General features: G+C 48.9%; 6 protein-coding genes across 7 annotated transcripts; 2 read left to right on the top strand and 4 right to left on the bottom strand.

Annotated features, from left to right (window-relative positions):
- Positions 1–1,005: 1,005 nt before the first annotated feature.
- On the top strand, positions 1,006–4,287 carry FOXG_12275 (uncharacterized protein). Of its 2 annotated transcripts, XM_018392033.1 has the most exons (3): positions 1,006–1,660; positions 1,752–3,962; positions 4,015–4,287. In XM_018392033.1, exons 1-3 carry the CDS (start codon positions 1,334–1,336, stop codon positions 4,021–4,023), a joined length of 2,547 nt encoding a protein of 848 aa, XP_018250816.1. In that variant the 5' UTR covers positions 1,006–1,333; the 3' UTR covers positions 4,024–4,287. The 2 variants fall into 2 exon arrangements, with proteins under 2 accessions (XP_018250816.1, XP_018250817.1); XM_018392034.1 differs by lacking the exon at positions 1,006–1,660 and having other exon boundaries at positions 1,718–3,962.
- Positions 4,288–5,160: 873 nt separating this feature from the next.
- Positions 5,161–5,873, top strand: FOXG_12274 (uncharacterized protein; the record flags this gene model as incomplete). Its single annotated transcript, XM_018392032.1, has 2 exons — positions 5,161–5,363; positions 5,444–5,873. The coding sequence occupies 2 exons, from the start codon at positions 5,161–5,163 to the stop codon at positions 5,871–5,873; spliced, it is 633 nt and encodes a 210-aa protein (XP_018250815.1).
- A 447-nt stretch (positions 5,874–6,320) lies between these two features.
- Positions 6,321–11,185, bottom strand: FOXG_12273 (uncharacterized protein; the record flags this gene model as incomplete). Its single annotated transcript, XM_018392031.1, has 4 exons — positions 6,321–7,708; positions 7,776–9,136; positions 9,191–10,327; positions 10,377–11,185. The coding sequence occupies 4 exons, from the start codon at positions 11,183–11,185 to the stop codon at positions 6,321–6,323; spliced, it is 4,695 nt and encodes a 1,564-aa protein (XP_018250814.1).
- A 228-nt stretch (positions 11,186–11,413) lies between these two features.
- Positions 11,414–12,745, bottom strand: FOXG_12272 (uncharacterized protein; the record flags this gene model as incomplete). The annotated part of the gene is made up of 3 exons (XM_018392030.1): positions 11,414–11,455; positions 11,566–11,687; positions 11,743–12,745. The coding sequence occupies 3 exons, from the start codon at positions 12,743–12,745 to the stop codon at positions 11,414–11,416; spliced, it is 1,167 nt and encodes a 388-aa protein (XP_018250813.1).
- A 301-nt stretch (positions 12,746–13,046) lies between these two features.
- On the bottom strand, positions 13,047–14,973 carry FOXG_12271 (uncharacterized protein). The gene is made up of 7 exons (XM_018392029.1): positions 14,690–14,973; positions 14,516–14,640; positions 14,234–14,466; positions 14,062–14,185; positions 13,744–14,016; positions 13,359–13,695; positions 13,047–13,308 (listed from the first exon to the last, which is right to left on the bottom strand). Exons 1-7 carry the CDS (start codon positions 14,858–14,860, stop codon positions 13,117–13,119), a joined length of 1,455 nt encoding a protein of 484 aa, XP_018250812.1. The 5' UTR covers positions 14,861–14,973; the 3' UTR covers positions 13,047–13,116.
- A 1,117-nt stretch (positions 14,974–16,090) lies between these two features.
- FOXG_12270 (uncharacterized protein) lies at positions 16,091–17,014 on the bottom strand. The gene is made up of 2 exons (XM_018392028.1): positions 16,583–17,014; positions 16,091–16,537 (listed from the first exon to the last, which is right to left on the bottom strand). Exons 1-2 carry the CDS (start codon positions 16,926–16,928, stop codon positions 16,245–16,247), a joined length of 639 nt encoding a protein of 212 aa, XP_018250811.1. The 5' UTR covers positions 16,929–17,014; the 3' UTR covers positions 16,091–16,244.
- Positions 17,015–17,085: the final 71 nt, after the last annotated feature.

The raw sequence follows: 17,085 nt of genomic DNA, 5'->3' as shown, positions 1-17,085 counted from the left end.
ACCGGAATCCCGCAGGATGTAATATAAATAAACCCACCTCGCGTGGTTGTTATCTTTACCAAGACTCAGATCATGAACCAAAGTTCCAGGGGACGAAACCCCCTGTAAGGGAGGGCATTACAGGGGGAAACGTTCAGGCCAGTGAACGGTGCAAACGCCAAACCAGTCCTTCACAAATGACGCAACAACTGATTGAGACACTTGTCCGTGGTTGAGCGACAGGCATTGGCCGGCAGCTTGCCTCGTTTGGGGCTAGACACCTCTGTAACCTTAATCCCTTCAAGCTTTTTGGCCTCTCTTTATCGAAGCCAAGGGGTAAAAGATTGAGTTTTTGAGTTTAGCAGAGCATAAAATGTCGCTTGAGCGTTGCATTTCGGGGCGAAAGGAAGGTAATTTTCCTGTTCCTTTAGGATTCGTGCTCCATCACATTTCAATTGGCGATAGACATTGCAAACCGGCGCGTTGAGAATTTTCACCCGGCCAGCCACCCCAGTTTCTAGCGCTCTTAGCCAAGAGATTAAAGAGTCAGGGGTCAGCGCTGGAGCTGGAAGGGGCAGTCGCACCGCGAGAGAAATGGCGTGAACGATTGGCCTCTTTACTGAGAGAGAGAAGACTTGGCGTTATTGATGGGTTCTAGAACCCCACAACCTTAAAAGAAGCAACCTTAAAACAGCAAAGTCAGTATCACGAGGTAAGGGGCAGCACCACGCCGTTGCGAGACTATTGACGATAATTCAGCGTGCTAAATCACCCGACTATTTACCTTTGTAACCGCATGGAGACTTGTTTATCTGGCGCTGCTGCCGCCGGTCTCACGCTGATCCAGTTTCTCACACAGTTTTCTCCACCAAAGTGACACTCTGACATGGTTCTCTTTCTGTGGACTGTGGAACCCTACGAGGGTCATGCCAGCTTTTGCTTTGCCGATCAGGGGCACCCGTAGGGCATTTGCAGGCCTGTAGACTCCAGAAGACTTACGCGTACTGTTACCTCATATACTCCTCACAGTAGATCTTTCAATCGTTTCAAAGTGATCGTCTGTCTGTCTCCCTCTCGCGCAAACGCAAAACGCAAGTCAAGTCCCTCCTTACGCTTGTCTTGAACTTTCCATTGTTTATCGTCTCAGTTTTTCTTGTTTTTGTATTCCAAACTTCTGTCTCTCGCTCTCTTGAACAAAACTCCACCAACGTCCATCGCCATTTTGGATTCTTCTCCAGATGGTTTCATCTTCAACATAACGAATTCTTTTTCCGTTTTCTCTTTTTCGTCATTCGCTCGCCGCGCTAGGCGCCACAAAACAATCGTTACTCATCACTAAAAATAAAACGTCACAATGGGTGCAGCACTCCCAACTTCTGGTGTTGCGCTTAACCGGGTGCTGGCCCTCGGCTTGACGCTGGTCGTCATCTTGGGCATCGCCATCAACCAGCTTCAACTAAGCGATGATCCGTATCGCTGTAAGGCTCTGCTTAATGATGGAACCTGGTTGAATACTCCTGCAGAGAATGGAAGCAGAGCGCCTTTTACAAACTGGCAGCCGCCTGGATGCATGATTCACAAGTATAAGAAGGAGGAGATTGAAGAGTGCATGGAAGGACGACATATGCTTTTTGTTGGTGACTCTACGACTCGACAGGTCTTTTATGGCATGGCTCGTCTGGTAAGTCGATGATGATTTGATTGTAGATGTGTTGCCGAATTATTTGGTCAATGTTCAATTGCATGACCAACAGTCGCTAACACCACGATAGCTCGACGCAGAAAAAGCCGAGGAGGTACGAGCAAACAGCAAGAAGCACGAAAGCCACGATGTAGAATTCGGCGGTATTCGACTCAAGGAAATCTGGGATCCATTTGGCAACGACAGCGCCGTCGCCCGCAATGAACTCACCCTCTACCACGAAGAGAGGATCAACGAGGTCCCCGTCGAAGAGCAAAAAGGTCCCGCCCTGGCCTTCATGGGAATGGGAGTTTGGTTCGCCGCCCGCTTTGAGAAGGAAGAGTCTATCCCCATGTTCAAGGCCGCCTTCAACAACATGTCCGAACTCGCTTCCAACATGGACTTTGAGCCTTTCGGTAGCCGACCCATGGACCCTCGCGATGGAATTGGCAACGAAGTTTTCTGGGCGCCAATTGCCCCGCCCTTCTACGACATGCTACCTGATTACCGCAAGACTGGTGTCGCTTCTCAGCCTGGTGAGGTCGAGGAAATTGATGAGTTCCTCAAGACACAGGAACAAGAGTCTGGTATTCCCATGTTGTGGTCTTTCCCCGCTTTGTCGTATGACCAGCAGGATGCTATCGGCGACCACGAGAATGGTTTCCATGTCACCGACAGTGTTGCTGAGATGAAGGCCCAGATCCTTCTTAACCTTCGATGCAATGCCAAGCTCGACATTCAGAAGTCTTATCCTTATGATCGCACTTGCTGCACTGACTATGGACAGAAGTCTTTCATCCAGATTATCCTCGTCACTCTCGGTATTCTCTATGTCGGCGGTGCTGCCATCACCGAGATTATTGCTCTTCGATCCAGCGAGGCTCCCAAGTGGGCTATCTTCAACCTCGATGTCGCTACCTTCGTTACAGGTCTGCTTGCTTGCTACTGGGCCGACCGAACACAGTCTTTCGCCAAGGGTTCCAAGGAGTACAACATGTTCGACTTCAATCTCATGTCTGCTCTCTGCTTCATTGTCGGCTTTGCCTTCATGACTAAGTCCAAGCCTCCACCTCCTCGACCTGGCGCCGCTCCTGCTGCCGCCCCCGCGACTCTCGACGATGCGAAGCCTTTGTCCCGTGACCAGACTGACGAGTGGAAGGGATGGATGCAGGCTCTCATCCTCGTGTATCACTGGACTGGTGCTTCGCGCGACCTCAATATCTACGTCGGCATCCGTCTCCTCGTTGCCGCCTATCTCTTCCAGACTGGTTTTGGTCATGGTGTTTTCTTCAGCTCCAAGAAGGATTTCTCCTTCAAGCGCGTCGCCGCCGTTCTCCTGCGCCTCAACCTTCTCAGCTGCGCGTTGCCCTTCTTCATGAACACCGACTACATGTTCTACTACTTCGCTCCCCTCGTCAGCTTCTGGTTCCTTATCATCTACGCCCTCTTCGCAATTGGTCAGAAGTACAACGACAACACCTGGGCGCTCATGGGTAAGATTGCTGTTTCGGCTGCCATCTGCCCTGGCGCTATGTTGTGGACTCCTGTTCTGCAGTGGGTTTTCGATGCCTTGAACATGGTCTTCCGAATTGAGTGGGATCTTCACGAGTGGCAGTTCCGTCTCGGTCTTGATGGTCTCATTGTCTACGTCGGTATCATTATGGGTGTCGCTTCCGTCCGGACCAAGCTGTACAACAAGATCCTCACCCAATCTTATGGCCTGGCCGGTGTCGCTGGTATTCTCTCCATCCCTCTGTACTGGTGGGTTGCTGTCAGCAGCGCCGAGACCAAGCAGGATTACACTGCCCTTCACCCCGTCTTCTCTTTCATCCCCATCATGGGATTCATTGCTGCTCGCAACATGTTCCCTGCCGCCCGCACATGGTACTCTCGAACTTTCGCCTGGATCGGCCGATGCTCCCTCGAGACCTTTACCCTTCAGTTCCACATCCTTCTCGCTGCCGATACCAAGGGTCTTCTCCTTCTCGACATCTTCAAGGGTGATGGTAGCCTCCTCTGCGACCGCTGGAGGTCTCTGATCATCATCGTTCCCGTTTTCTTGTGGATCAGCTCCCGCGTTGCCGACGCTACTGGTGGTATGGTCAAGCTTCTGACCAAGGACTGGGCAGCCCAGGAGCAAGAGGAGCAGTACGATGTTGAAGCCAAGGCTGATGCTGAGCCTCTAATGAGCGGCAACATGCTCTCTGGCTTTACGCGGCACATGCCCTCAAAGTCCTCATGGGCCAACAACCTCAAGCTCCGCATGCTTGGCCTCTTTGTCCTCCTCTGGACACTCAACCTGGTAAGTTCCTGTCCGCTATTTCTCACTGCAGACCATCACTAACATTTCTCAGTTCTACTAGACATTCATCACATAGCATCGGCATTAAAACAAGGCGTTTGGAGTAGCGAGTACCATTGACGACGAGTCAGCTGGGGGACATTCATTCATTCCGCACGAAACGCGTGTTGGCTTTTCTTTTTCACGGGCGCATTCACCCGACTTTTGGACATGACATACATTCAAGGCTTATCAATAAGCTTATGCATAAGCCTACATGGCACGACATAGATTTTATATCGTAATGATAGATTTTTACATGATTCATACATTATTTCTCTGCATACCTACTAAGAGTGACTCCATGCAATTCCGATGTCCGACCTGAGCGATGCGACTTGGGATTGGATCTTGATGTTTGTTAAGGCTAGCAAAGCATTCGTGGAGTTTTGCACGAGGCGAAACAGGGCGGGTAAGTCTCTGGCTCGGCACAGACAATTCATGCGTCGAGATGGTCGCGTGATTGTTGCGGATGTATTGCTTGTTTCATCTAAATTGGGCACACTTCGCTTGGGCCAAAGTTCCATTCGAAGTGAAAACTGGTCAACCTCACGCGGTTATATTGGATTAGATCCCTGTGGTCTCGTAATCTCGCAGGATATGGTCACTCACGGCAGAGGAATGTACTTTGGTGCAATCTCACATCTCAGATTACTCAGGTTTGGCCAAGCGACATTTGTCTGCAACCTCTCATTGCAACTTCATTATCATCTAGCGACACTAAATTACAGAGTAACTTCCAATGCCAAAACTGCCATTCAATAGTGATGTTTTGCCTGGTGCATATCAGTTATTGTTATCTTTTTCTCCAGATTCCAGCCGCCAGGGAGCATACTAGTGGCTTAACAGATCTATTTGCATATCCGACAAGGGCTGTTAGCGCCCTAGCATTTCACCTTCCACCATAATGACATTGGGACGAACATCAGATTATGCGTGTTCCAGAGAATCATGGACATTATGAGCTAATAATATACAGATTCTTTGCGAATCATAGTAGCTGGATATCTATGACGGTTCTCCTTCATCTCGTTTGCCTACATTACGGCAACTGTACTTGTACTTGCTTGACTTCACCTTTGGTGTCTTCCATTGACACGGTATATCTAAGCATCAAGCCCAGAGATTTTGCGAATTGACGACTTTACAAGTATTAATTATGGATTTCTGCGTTCCGTCAGCACTGTCTAGAACGACAAAGTCGGGTATCCCAACAGTCGGCATCCGCTCTACCGTCGATGAAGAGGTAGCAAACTTTGTGAGGCAGAACCCAAGCCTGCACCTGGGTGGCAAAGACGACTTCACAACAGAGCGAGAAGAGCATCTAAAAGTCTTTGGATTCCACGCTTTGGAGCCTGATACGTGAGCACCGGTTGGAGATGCCTAGTTCTCTGTCGTCCGTGGTCCGCACGGCACAATCCCAATCCGTCTCCTTTCCCAAGATCTGGTCATGACCTGCGCAAGAAGAACGAATCCGCTGCCTTGATTTACTTTCATGGAGGAGATACTGTCGGCAGTGTGGATGAGTTCGAGAATGATCTGAGAATCGTTGCTGAAGAAAGTGGCGCCGTCATTGTTGGAGTTGAGTATCAGCTTGCACTAGAACGGAGCTTACCGATCCAACTGGACGACTATGATTCAATGATCAATTGGGTTCAAGGTGATGAAGGGAGAAAACGAGGTATAAGCCCTGATCAGGTTTGTGGAGGCGGTGACTCTGCTGGTGGAAACATGACTGCCGCTGCGAGTCTTCATAGAAAGGTCAATAGAAAGAAACCATTGAAGGCACAGCTCCTTTGTATCCCGAAAAAAGACTTCACTTCAACACTAAAGAAGCTATCGAGAACAGCTCTGATATTATCTAGAGTGTAAGTTCTCGAACAACGCAAGTAACCAGAAACTAATAGTGCCGGGATGTAGACAATGGCATCTTCTCTTTCGCTGATCATTACGCCACTCGTAGCGTGCCAGCAAGTCACCGGTACATCTGTCACCGGGAATGTAGAAGTCAGAAGACTTGAAAGACCTACTACCTGCGGTAGTCTTCACTTGTAGCTTTGACCCTCTTCGGGACGTTGGGGTAGAATATGTGCACCTTCCTTCAGCAAGCGGGTAACACCGTATACTGGAGCCACTTTGACAGCTTGACACATGGGCTCTTGCAGGAAGAGGCGATGAAGACTACGAAGTTGGTTGGAATGGATTGACGGAGAAATGAATATTTGGATGTCCTGTCTCACTGAAGCTAGTTGAATGAGGTTGTGTATATTGTCTGTTCTCTCAAAGCACACTAGTCTCCTGAATAATCCGCTACATCACTCATCTTTTGACCCAGTCCTTGAACCTCGACCATCTCTTCTTCTTACCTTCACTCGTTGTCTTATTTGTATGTAAACTCTGCTGAACACTTGCCGCGTCTTGGCTGGAAGCTCCAACGCTCGGGACAGTAATGGATGTCGTCTTACTCACGATTGAGCCAGTTGCTGAAGCCAGTTGGGTCTGCTCGCCGCTGGTTGTCGATGCAGCACCGTCATCATCTGCCTGTTTCGGTGCCGATCTCTCTCCAGTTCTTAGCCCCAGAACAGTGTGACCGAAGATCACAGCCCCTTCAAGGTCAAGAGATCCTAACTGTACAGGCTTCAAGCCATGCGGTATAGTACGGGACCACCATCTTTTGGCAAGGAATTGGACAGGGTTGTGATTGCACTCTGCCCCAGCAGTTTGGGCATCATTGCTACCTTGCCTCTTGAGACACTTGCAATGCAAAGATGCTTCTTTGGCAGTTACCCAAGTAATCTTCTTAGTCAGTTCACCTCCAATGAGGCCTGGCTCCATCCTAAGGAGACGTTTCTCATGGAGCATCTGCATTGTTGATATGGAAGCAGCAAGATAGTCTTTTCCTACTGGAACCGATCTCCAGCTTGGGCAGATCAAATCAGGTTCATCGGCGCGTATAAGATCTCCAAATCCCCGCCCGAAGAGGGCGGTTATGCCAATAGTCGGTATCAAGTCGATCCATCCGTGTCCCCATGAGTTGAGATGCTGAATACGCGGGTAAATAGGAACTGAGGGATCAATGATATCCACGATGTCGAAACCGACAACATCCCGACGTGGGTCCAAGGTCTGAGAGATCTTGATACCGTCTTGAGATGCCGCCTGGGCTTGTCGATCAATCAACTTCTCTATCGAGTGAAGAATTGTCTTTACTCGCTCTTCGAAGGTGGAATACTTGGTAACAGGTACACCATTCGGGTCGATGTGCTTGTTAACAATGTAAACATTTAATGCCCTGTTTTCCCAACTCTTTAAAGTCTGAAGTGCCGCTTGGCGACTTCCAACACCTGGCCAGTGGTCTTTAAGCTTGCTGGGATCATAGACCCAGTCGTAGGCTGATTCGGGGTCATTGATATCTAGGTGAAGTGAAATGCGGACGAGATGGAGCAGGGCAGAAGCACCGTCCACAAGCCATGCACGACGTTCTTCAACATCGTAGAAAACGACTGGTTGAAGTTTGACCCAATTAAGAAAACTTGGGTAGTCTTTCTCTCTTTGGAGCCAAAAGGGTTGCTCCTTTTTGTTAACGTCGAGCATGAGGCCAGCAGTAACAGGACTTCCACCTTCTATGTATAGCTTGTCTACGACAATGGATGCTGATGCCTTCGGTAGACCGCCAGGTTTGATCATGTGATTAGCAGTAGAATGTCCTGTTCCTTTGAGTCAGTAATCGGATATTTGGTATAATGACAAACTCATGAAGAAGTTTTGGCTCACCACAGAAGTCTGTTGCTTTAGTACACCATCCAACAATGTGACGTTTGCCTTCAATATACCGAAGGGACATTTCGTCAGAAGGTCTGATATCAATATGATCAAGCCTCGGGTCGAGGTATGAGATTCTCTCCTCAGGCTTTTCACTGACGAGGAGATGCCATACCATGACATCAGCAGTTACTAGTGTAGCGACCATCAACATGTTGAATCCTTTTATTACCAGTCTATTATCCCACTGGACAACCTCGGAAGATCCCACTATAGATGCTGCGTATCGCAAAGGCACCTCGAGGCCAGACTTTGGCATTGAACGTCGTAGTATTGGGTAGCCACGCACTATGTTCAGAGAGCCAAACAACCGTTCCCAGCAGAAGCCTTGGCTCGGGTTATAGGCGGTTGTGGGGCGTGTGGAGAAAGAAATGGAGCAATTTCCCATAACGGCAGTGGTGATTCCACCGTCGTCCTTGAAGTCTGTGGCGGAGACATCGGTAACGCATGGCTCGATCGACAAAAAGCCGGTGTTCTCTTGAAACACTGAAGCTAACCAAGCAATCTGTTCACCTACCTCGGAAATAGCGTAATAGCCGCCCCTGGCTGAGATTTTGTATCGAAAACTCGTGCTACGACCTTGACTCATGGTACCCTCCAGAAGACAAAAATTGTAACAATTCCAACGAGGAGTTAAAGCCCAGGCAGGCGCTGTCCAAGTGCCAGATCGAATAGTCTTTAAAGACAAACGATCAAATTGACTGAAAAACCTTTCTTGGTCTGCTAGTAGGTCTTGTAACAGGGAAATAATGGCACGGCCAGACTGGGGCCATGTTTGGTCCATATATTCTGCAACACTTGTAGCTTGCGCTTCGTCCCATTTGCCTGTTAAGCAAAGGATGTTGGGCAAGGCTTTGTCAAAGCCGGAGGTAATCCCGGATTTTTTCATTATTCCAATAACATCCAATGTCACAGAATATGTCATTTCGAATCCGATGGATACTTTTTTCCTGCTCATTTTGTGGTGCGGAATGCGTTCTTTCAACTTATATCTGATTGTGTTGCCGATCCTATCCATCAGGCTAGGCTCTTCGCAAGACAGCCGACTTTGCTGACTGATCTTTGTCAAAAGCCATCGGTAAGCCGTGGATCCTTGGATGAACCGTCTGTACTGGGGCATTTGTGAAATATTGTCCGGTTCTCCAGATTTGACGTCATCTATCCAGTCAACGATCATTTCCTCGGCCTTTCTGAAAGGAACTGTGGAAGTTTCTTCTCCATTCTCTGCCTCCGAGTCCCCGAGACTCTGACCTGACACGCTCTCAGCTTCTTCAAGAGCGGGAACTTGGAAGTCAAGGAGGTTGACAATATTCCTGCCAATAACATGAATCGCGAAGTATTAATATTCAAAGTCATATTGTGCTTACCTCCTTTTTCTGTGGATTATGACAGAAGTCTCAAGTTGGAATGGGGTTGTTGACTCCTCATGCAGCTTCCACGCAAAGTCTCTGAGTGTTTGGTCGAGGAATCCTTGCCCAACGTCTTTGAGAGCTGTTCCGTCGGCAGCCGCTCTCACGTCCTCAGCAAGTTGATGTATGAAGGCCTGGAAGTATACAAATTTGGGGTCATCAGAGAGCGTATCAAAAGAATACGTTGTAGCTGTATCGAATTCAGCACGATTATTTTCGGACTTGCCATGAGACCACTGGTTCTGTTCTTTCTTGTGATGAGCTGATGATATACTCTCCTCTTCTTCCGCTTGGCCTATTGTTGTTTGCAGAGAGCCCAAGACCCCTTTTGGATTTTGGGGCTTATGCGGCAGAGAAGTAGGAACAGTAGACGGACGTGTCCCATGACTCTGGACTGTGAGGTCAAAAATTGATGAACATGGGCTATTGGTGATGGCCTCGCTTTGAACACTACCATACTCATGAGGGCTTTGGGTGTTAATAGAACCAGGGTCGTGAGGGTATCTGTTCGCTGGCCCTGCTTTCTTCATCGGACGGAGATGGACATGATGTCCATAAGGGAGGTGGCCCATGGCCTGCTGATCACCAAAGAGACCCGAAGTTGCAAGATCAATAGTCGGATGATCCAATAGCTGATCTTGCGCTAAAAGCCTCTGGAGAGAGCTGTGAGGAGCGAGATCTGAGAAAGAAAATTGTGGCCAATGGACAGAGCCATCGGGAAACGCGACGCCAAACATCAACGTGAAGTCATTCTCGTAGACCCTCTCAACTCTAAGTACTGCTGATGCAAGATCCGCAAGGCACCTCTGCTTCTGCGACTCGCAGATGACCTGGTATTCTCCATGTTGAATCGGCATGGTAATGAGCTTTTTTAATATTCGAACGGCCCCTCGATGACTGTAATTTGGCGGCATGTAGAGCAGGGGAGTTCCCTCCCCACGAGCGAAAACGATGTCATAACCTGATCCCTTTAAGTTCACCACGTAGCCACTGTCAACAGTGACTTGAGCCGTGATAAGACGCTTTAGCAGCCGTGATAGTATATTTCTCACGGCATAGTCGTTGTCGAGAATCAGGATACGGATACCGCTTTGCCTATCGCAACAAATTAGTCTTGTGCATCTAAGCACTGGGGTACCCTCACCTATTTGCTTGCGGATCGCTGGGACCTCTCTTTACATCATCATCACCAGAATCATCAGACAAACCCCGTCTATATGCGAATGAATCCATTGGTGCCGATTTGTAAGAGGGTCTGTTTTGGTTGATGAGAAAATTCCGTCCTGAGTTGAAGAGAGTTGCGTGCTCCTCCTCATTGACGCTTTGAGCAGAGCTGAAGGATATGAACGAGCTCAGTGACTCTGCCCCAGTTGGCCCGTCTGACGAAAAAAGGGAATATTCTCTGTCTCCTTTTGATTCATCGTATTGGTTGATTCGAAGTACATTAGTATTGTTTTTAGCCAGAAACTCTCGGTCCAATTGAGACCAATCGGCGGCATAAAATACCGACTTCTGCGATGGCCTCAACTCGCTGTAAGTCCATGCGCGACTCGCCCACCGACTCTTGGGAGCCTCAGATGAAAATATTTCTTTATCGTTATCCTTGGTATTTGCATTGGGTATCTCGCTAATATATAGTAAACGGACCCCTGCATTCAAAAACATGAAGTGAAGCTTGTTCATGGTCTCGTTCTTCTCGATCGCGTCTTCTGTGTTGATACAGACATTGTCCGCCCAAAGCCACTTGTAGCCCTGAGCAATGGCGGCCAGACAAGCGTTGATGATCTTGACATATCCAGGTTTTGAAGTGTGCTTGCTTAAATCTTCAAAGTCTTTGAAGGTCAGCTCGTGTTCGGACGCATACCAGCAATGAGAGAGGATCGCGTAGGGCGGGTATGCAGAGGCGTCATCAAAATTATGTAGTTGCAATGTCTTCACGTCGAGGAACCTCATTGCTGACTACTATGTCGAGATGGGTGTTGATGGCTTGGGCTGTATTGACTTTGGTGGTTGTTGGTGAGCGGGCTCGCCCACTTCATCATCTGCTCAAGGCTTGACGATAAGACAGAAGGGTACAAAGCTAACAGAAAAGGTCATCTTTGCGATAATTACGAAGCGGGGTAAGGCAGACATGCACAGCCTGGTTTTGCGAATGCTTGAGATTGGTGGTTGGTTGGAATTTCAGCCGCACTTTTGAGATTTCTGAGCATGGGTTGAAGCAGCCTGAATCGAGGCGAGGCATATTAGAAATTTAACGAGAACAAGAACATAGACAGCTGCCATTTGACCAAAGTGTATTTTATGAAATAAATTAACTGACGGACTGAATTTACACTACTCCAGGCGGCCGAGATAACAACCTTGCATGAATCGACCATTGCCATACATCTCCTCCATTTCCGCATACACTCATCATTGTCCGAATCTTGCAGAAATCCCTCAAATGCTGCATCGTCTGTACTCGGGTTAATCAAACATTGTACAATATGCTTCATCTGAATCGCTCTCACCATCTGAATCACTAACCCACTCACAAGGGTTCTCGGCCACTATTCTCTCCTGGTTGTCCGGAAGTAAGAGCTTGGGACGATCCAGGGCATGAGGGTCTTGTGCTTCCTTGATTGCCTTTTCGCTTACGGAGCCGCCGCTTCGCTCGATCGAGATCAGAGGACGGAATGTGACGGAGACGATATAGTAGTCGAGTTTGTTGGGTTCCGTTTCATCTCGAGTCCAGCGTTGACCGTGCCAAGTGCTTGAACCGCTCCAGCGACTTACTTTGCGGTTGGCATTTGATGTATCTGCGTAGAGAACAACACCATCGGGCCGTTTGAAGAACCATGCGTCGACCATCTGCTTGGCGATCTTGTCGACCTGATCCTTCTTCCGCTCGAGAGACTCCAATTCAATGCAGAATTGAGTCGTACTGGGAGTCAGCACTTGACAAACACCCTTGATCCAGTTTCCCTCAAAGTGCAGGGGCTCGTCATCCTCCCAATACCACCAATCAGTGTGACGAATGGTGAGCGTCATGGTGCGGGGAGCCAGATGGGGCGTACGTAGGATGTCTTGCAGACCGTTATCTTCGAGTCTGTACATCTGAGCAAAGACTCTCAGTCTCTCGATCTCGACATTGTCTGTACCTAAAGATTTGGAGATCTTTGCGAGCATGAGGCCCAGGCGTGGAGGAGCTTTGTGAGGTGGAGGAGCACGATCTTCACCTGTAGCCCATTCTGTGTGCTCTCGTAGGAGAAATGGCTTGAACCAAGTTTCGCGGTAGATGGCGCGACATGTCCGAAGAAGTCTGGTATCGGTTGATTGAGCTGCTAGATAGGAAGGGCGAGTGTAGCATGTGTTTTCTCTGAACTTTTTGGTTGGTGTTGGGTCCGGGTGATCCGTGAGGACATAAGAGAAGATACTGTCTCTGACTTCTCCTGGAAGCTTGGTAAAGAGAGGGCTTTCATCTTGGGGGATTGGGGCCTTGGAGAGGATATCTTGACGAAGTAGCGTCGCCATTCTGGTTGATGGATAGAAGCCTAAGGATTGAAAGAGTAAGGCGGGCTTATCTCTAGCTAAGTTGCGTATTTATCACATGCTCCAAGTTAGGCAACCGTGCGGGGCAGACCTGGGCTACCCAGTCAGCCAAGATAATGAGGCTATGTTGCCTAAGCCAATAGACATTTCTCGGCTGAGCCAACAGTGTCTGTATGCTTACAACGAATAAGAACTATCTGCGGCTCAGCCTGCATGCGACAAACTGAAACACTCCCCTCAATCCACTCCACGTGGGTCGACATTCACGGTAACAAGGGCCAAGTATTCGGAACATCATCTATTCAGAAATCCCCGAGATATATAGGCTACGTTATTCATCTATCATTCCACATTTAGTATCCATAAAGGTTGACCTGCTCAGAGGTGGAAGCGCGGATGCGGCGGTTCTCGCGGATCAAGAGGACGCGAATGGCCCAAGCGCAGGCAATTGAGCACAGAGCAAAGCCAGCAGAGGCACCGAAACCAATTCCATATCGAGGAGAGTCACTCTTGGGCCAGAGGTAAGCACCATAGATATAACCGATCTATGCCAATGTCAGTATGAGTGCCGAAACAAGAGAGCTGGGCATCTTACCTGTCCACCGACGTTGGTCATTGCCAAGACAACAGCCTTCTTCTCCTTGGTCTGCGATAGAGTAGAAGACGCCCATCCGATGATGACAGAGTTGACAGCATAGGCACCCATGGGGAAGATAAAGCAGGCGACATAGCGAGCAGCAGTGTTGAGAGTGCAGGCAGCCAGAACGAAACCAGCAACGGCAATAGATAGTCCAGCGGTGATGTGCCAGGTACGCTCATGCATGCGTCCAGAGTTCCAACCGAAGAGGATACCAGCTGCACCAGCGAAGATGAAGGGAGGGCAGGTCATGACGAGGGTAATGGTAGTGTTGAAGCCGAGAGTCTTGATGACACTATGACACTGTTAGCGTGGACACGAAAAGCAAGCTAGAATCACTCACGTAGGGAAGAAGGAGTTGAAAGAGCATGCAGAAAGATGGAAGTTCTGCATGAGGCAGAAAAGCCATGTTCGCTTATCAGCGCAAGCCTGCTTCAAGCCCTCCCAGGCTGAACCGCCCTCCTCAGAGTCATAGGCCTTGTCCTTCTCCATGCGCTCGTGAGCAAGCTGCTTCTCGCGTTCGTTGAGCCAGCGGGTGGTGAGAGGAGTGTTGGGAAGCATGAAGAAACCGATGATGGCGACAAGGGCGGTGGCGGCACCTTCGATGATGAAGAGCCTATAGCTGTTAGATGGTTCTGAAGAGAGAGGCTGAGGAACTCACCATCGCCAACCAGCAAGACCGGCCTTTCCATCCAAACCTGCAAAGATACCAGCGGCAATGAGGCCAGAGAAACCAGTGGCGAGAATCTGAGCGCAGTAGAGCACAGCAATACGAGCAGCAACCTCTGGTTCACATTAGTATCTTGCACACTTCTCGAGAGCGAGAAACTGACCTTTGCGGGTGTAGAAGATGGAGAGCATGTAAGTGGCACCAGGGTAGAAAGGAGCCTCAGTGATACCTAGGAAAAATCGGCAAGCGACCAATCCGCCATAGTTCTTGACAAGAGCAGTGCAAGCAGAGACAGCAGCCCAAACCAGCATCCAAGCACTCATGTAAATACCAGGCTTGACCTTGGTGATCAACATGTTGCTGGGAACCTGCATGAGAACATAACCGACAAACAAGCTAAAAACATCAGCATTATTCCCAAAACTTGACAGTCGCGTCGACGTACATCGAAACAGTCGTGTTGAACTCGGTACCAGTCATGTTGAGATCCTCCTCCAAATTATTTAATCGTGCTTGAGCGATGGCATTTCGATCGACGTAGTTGAGGAAGTACATGACACAAAGACAAGGCTGTAAAATGTCAGCGACCCAGCCAAGCATTGGCGCGAAGATCACTCACCATGATCCAGAGATCAAGCTTCTTGACAAGGCGGATCTCTTCAGGGTCTGTCTTCTTGGCAGTACCCGTCCAATCTCGCTCCGCCACCTGCGAAGGCTTCTCATCCTCAAGAATGCTATTGACATGCGCAAACTCGGGCGCCTCACGCTTCTGGTCAGTAGTGGTAGCCATTATTGTTCTTGTTCCTGTTGTGTTGGTGAGTTTGGCGTGAAGAAGAAAATTTTCGTAGAGGTCCAGGCTCTCTATATTTATGGGTTCTGGACGGTGATCTTCGTGGGGGGCGGGGAATAAACCTGGGGAAGTGGTGGTAAACCTGGGGTAAATGGCCTCCGGAGACAGAAGTAGAGGCCGGAGGAAGGAAAAGGTTACTTTCAAGGTTAATTTGGGAGGGGAGAGTGACGCTAATGACAACTGTGTAGTGTCTCATTTGGTGCTGCATGGGGTTATGGCTGTGGAGATGGTGAGTGAGACTGGGGGAACCATTAGATTTGATGGGATGACCGATGCGACTCTAGATCCAGTCAAGAATGAAGAGATGGTCATAGCGATTATTGCATGTCAATACGCGCATTCAGCCCGAGAAAACGGTAATTGTTAAAGCCTTTGTGTATGATTTCTCTGTTATCAATCTGACTTCAATCTCATTGCCATCATTACTGTCCGCTGTGCATGAACTCCAAATTTGCAGATCCGCGCTACGAGTCATGTAATTTTTACGCATAAAGTATGCTTAATCCAGCCCTGGATCATCCTCTCAATGACACCACCATTACTCCCTACCTCCGAGGACAAATCTCATCGGCGCTACGAAACGGCATCTCTCCGTCACAGATCTAACTCAAGATGAGATAAGAGACAAACAGCTTCCCGGAGTCTACTTTTTGCGCCGCGAATTTGCTCTCACAGCAAAGCTATCACGCAAAATGGTTCGGACACTGATGAAGCTCCGATGGTTCACGTGTCGCGCTACGTGCCGGAAAAGGGTCGAGACTCCAAGAGATAAAACGCCAGGCTTGGCTAGATCTCTTGGGGTTGTTTATCTGGAGATTTCTTGGCTGCAGGGAAATAATGGGGTCCTGGGGTAGATTGGGTGATATTTATAAGCGGTACTTTGTTTTCTGAAGCCGATGGTTGAGAGATGAATGCATGGGTTTATTTGTTGAGGCTGCTCCACGATGTCGGCACTCAATCTTTGTGCCCTGTGAAAACTCAATTGACCAGCCGGCACCAGTTTTGAGCCGCTAGTGTTCTCACATGCCAAATGCCTTTCCTAATCGAAGAATAGCGAAATGTCTGTTATCTCTTACTTTTCTGTCAAAATGGGAGGTTTTGGAGTCATAACAAAGCTTGGCAAGCACCAGTCACGGCATCACGACCCGGCCTGGCGAGACCGGAAAAAGATTACCGAAAATGCTAACAGACTCAACGAAGCCTGGGCTACCAGTTGTGATATAAAAGAATAGAGATTCCATCTGATATCTATCTATAGTTCATCAGACACGCACATAATAATACAAGCTTAAAACCAGACGCAAGATGCTTTCTCGTGGGCTTTTCAGTGGCAGGCTTTTCCGTATTTACGCAACCTCGCGTAATTGTACGGCAGCGGCGCCAGGAAACCCGCTGCAATCGATACCAGAGCAGCAAGCCAGAATGACGGATCGTCAAGAGCAACTTGGCCACCCGTCAAATAGTAATCCACTGCATTTTCAGCTGCTTCCATGGTCAACATGGAGATCAGACTCATGCCAACCGCTGTTCTCATCGCAGTAAGCCAAGTCAATCCATCACGGCCGATGCGTAGCATTACCGTCTCCAGAAGAATGGACGTCGAAACACCAGAGGCCACTGCTTTGTTAGTTTTGCTTCTGTTGAAGTTGATTGGCTACTAACTTGAGATTGGCATCACTATTCCCATACTGAGCCCGGGATAATAGGCCTGGAGAAACCACATGGCCGCGAAATCGCCGACTGTACACCCGATGAGGCATCGCGTAGTGTTGACAGAAGCCCTCTTCCAAGCCGACTTCAAGGTCCAAAAGTCGCGGGATGTTATAGATGGTGGCGTCGATGGTTGTGAGGCGTTCTTTTTGCTACAGCATTGGCTGCTGGTCCGGTGTTTTTGCAGGCTGATACTGACTGAGGGGACGTTGGTCGCGGTGGTGTGACGCGATTGCGGGATCGCGAAGAAGCCCGTGCGGCGCGTGCAAAGTCGACTGGTGCTCATAAATCCATTCATATTTTCCTTGCTACATATGCGACGGATGATGCGAATTGAGAAGAGGCACGAATTGTTCTTGGCCTGACGGGACTGTTGTTTTGTTCGCCACGCCGCGAAATTGACTCAGTCCCACTTAAAATGCTCACTCACCAACAAGAATTATCGAAGCTTACAG

This window comes from Fusarium oxysporum, chromosome 13, assembly GCF_000149955.1.
Source record: "Fusarium oxysporum f. sp. lycopersici 4287 chromosome 13, whole genome shotgun sequence".
Lineage (NCBI taxonomy): Eukaryota > Fungi > Ascomycota > Sordariomycetes > Hypocreales > Nectriaceae > Fusarium > Fusarium oxysporum.
The sequence above is the reverse complement of the archived record's forward strand: the minus strand, read 5'-3'. Positions and strand labels throughout refer to the sequence as shown.

Bases quoted from the DNA above. Each gene is read 5' to 3' on its own strand.
- FOXG_12275 (XM_018392033.1), top strand. From the start codon at position 1,334: ATGGGTGCAGCACTCCCAACTTCTGGTGTTGCGCTTAACCGGGTGCTG. The intron at 1,661-1,751 runs GTAAGTCGATGA...ACACCACGATAG, and splicing joins TTTATGGCATGGCTCGTCTG to CTCGACGCAGAAAAAGCCGA.
- FOXG_12271 (XM_018392029.1), bottom strand. From the start codon at position 14,860: ATGGCTACCACTACTGACCAGAAGCGTGAGGCGCCCGAGTTTGCGCAT. The intron at 14,017-14,061 runs GTGAGTTCCTCA...TAACAGCTATAG, and splicing joins GGTCTTGCTGGTTGGCGATG to GCTCTTCATCATCGAAGGTG. The intron at 13,309-13,358 runs GTAAGATGCCCA...ACATTGGCATAG, and splicing joins TGACCAACGTCGGTGGACAG to ATCGGTTATATCTATGGTGC.
- FOXG_12270 (XM_018392028.1), bottom strand. From the start codon at position 16,928: ATGAATGGATTTATGAGCACCAGTCGACTTTGCACGCGCCGCACGGGC. The intron at 16,538-16,582 runs GTTAGTAGCCAA...CTAACAAAGCAG, and splicing joins AATAGTGATGCCAATCTCAA to TGGCCTCTGGTGTTTCGACG.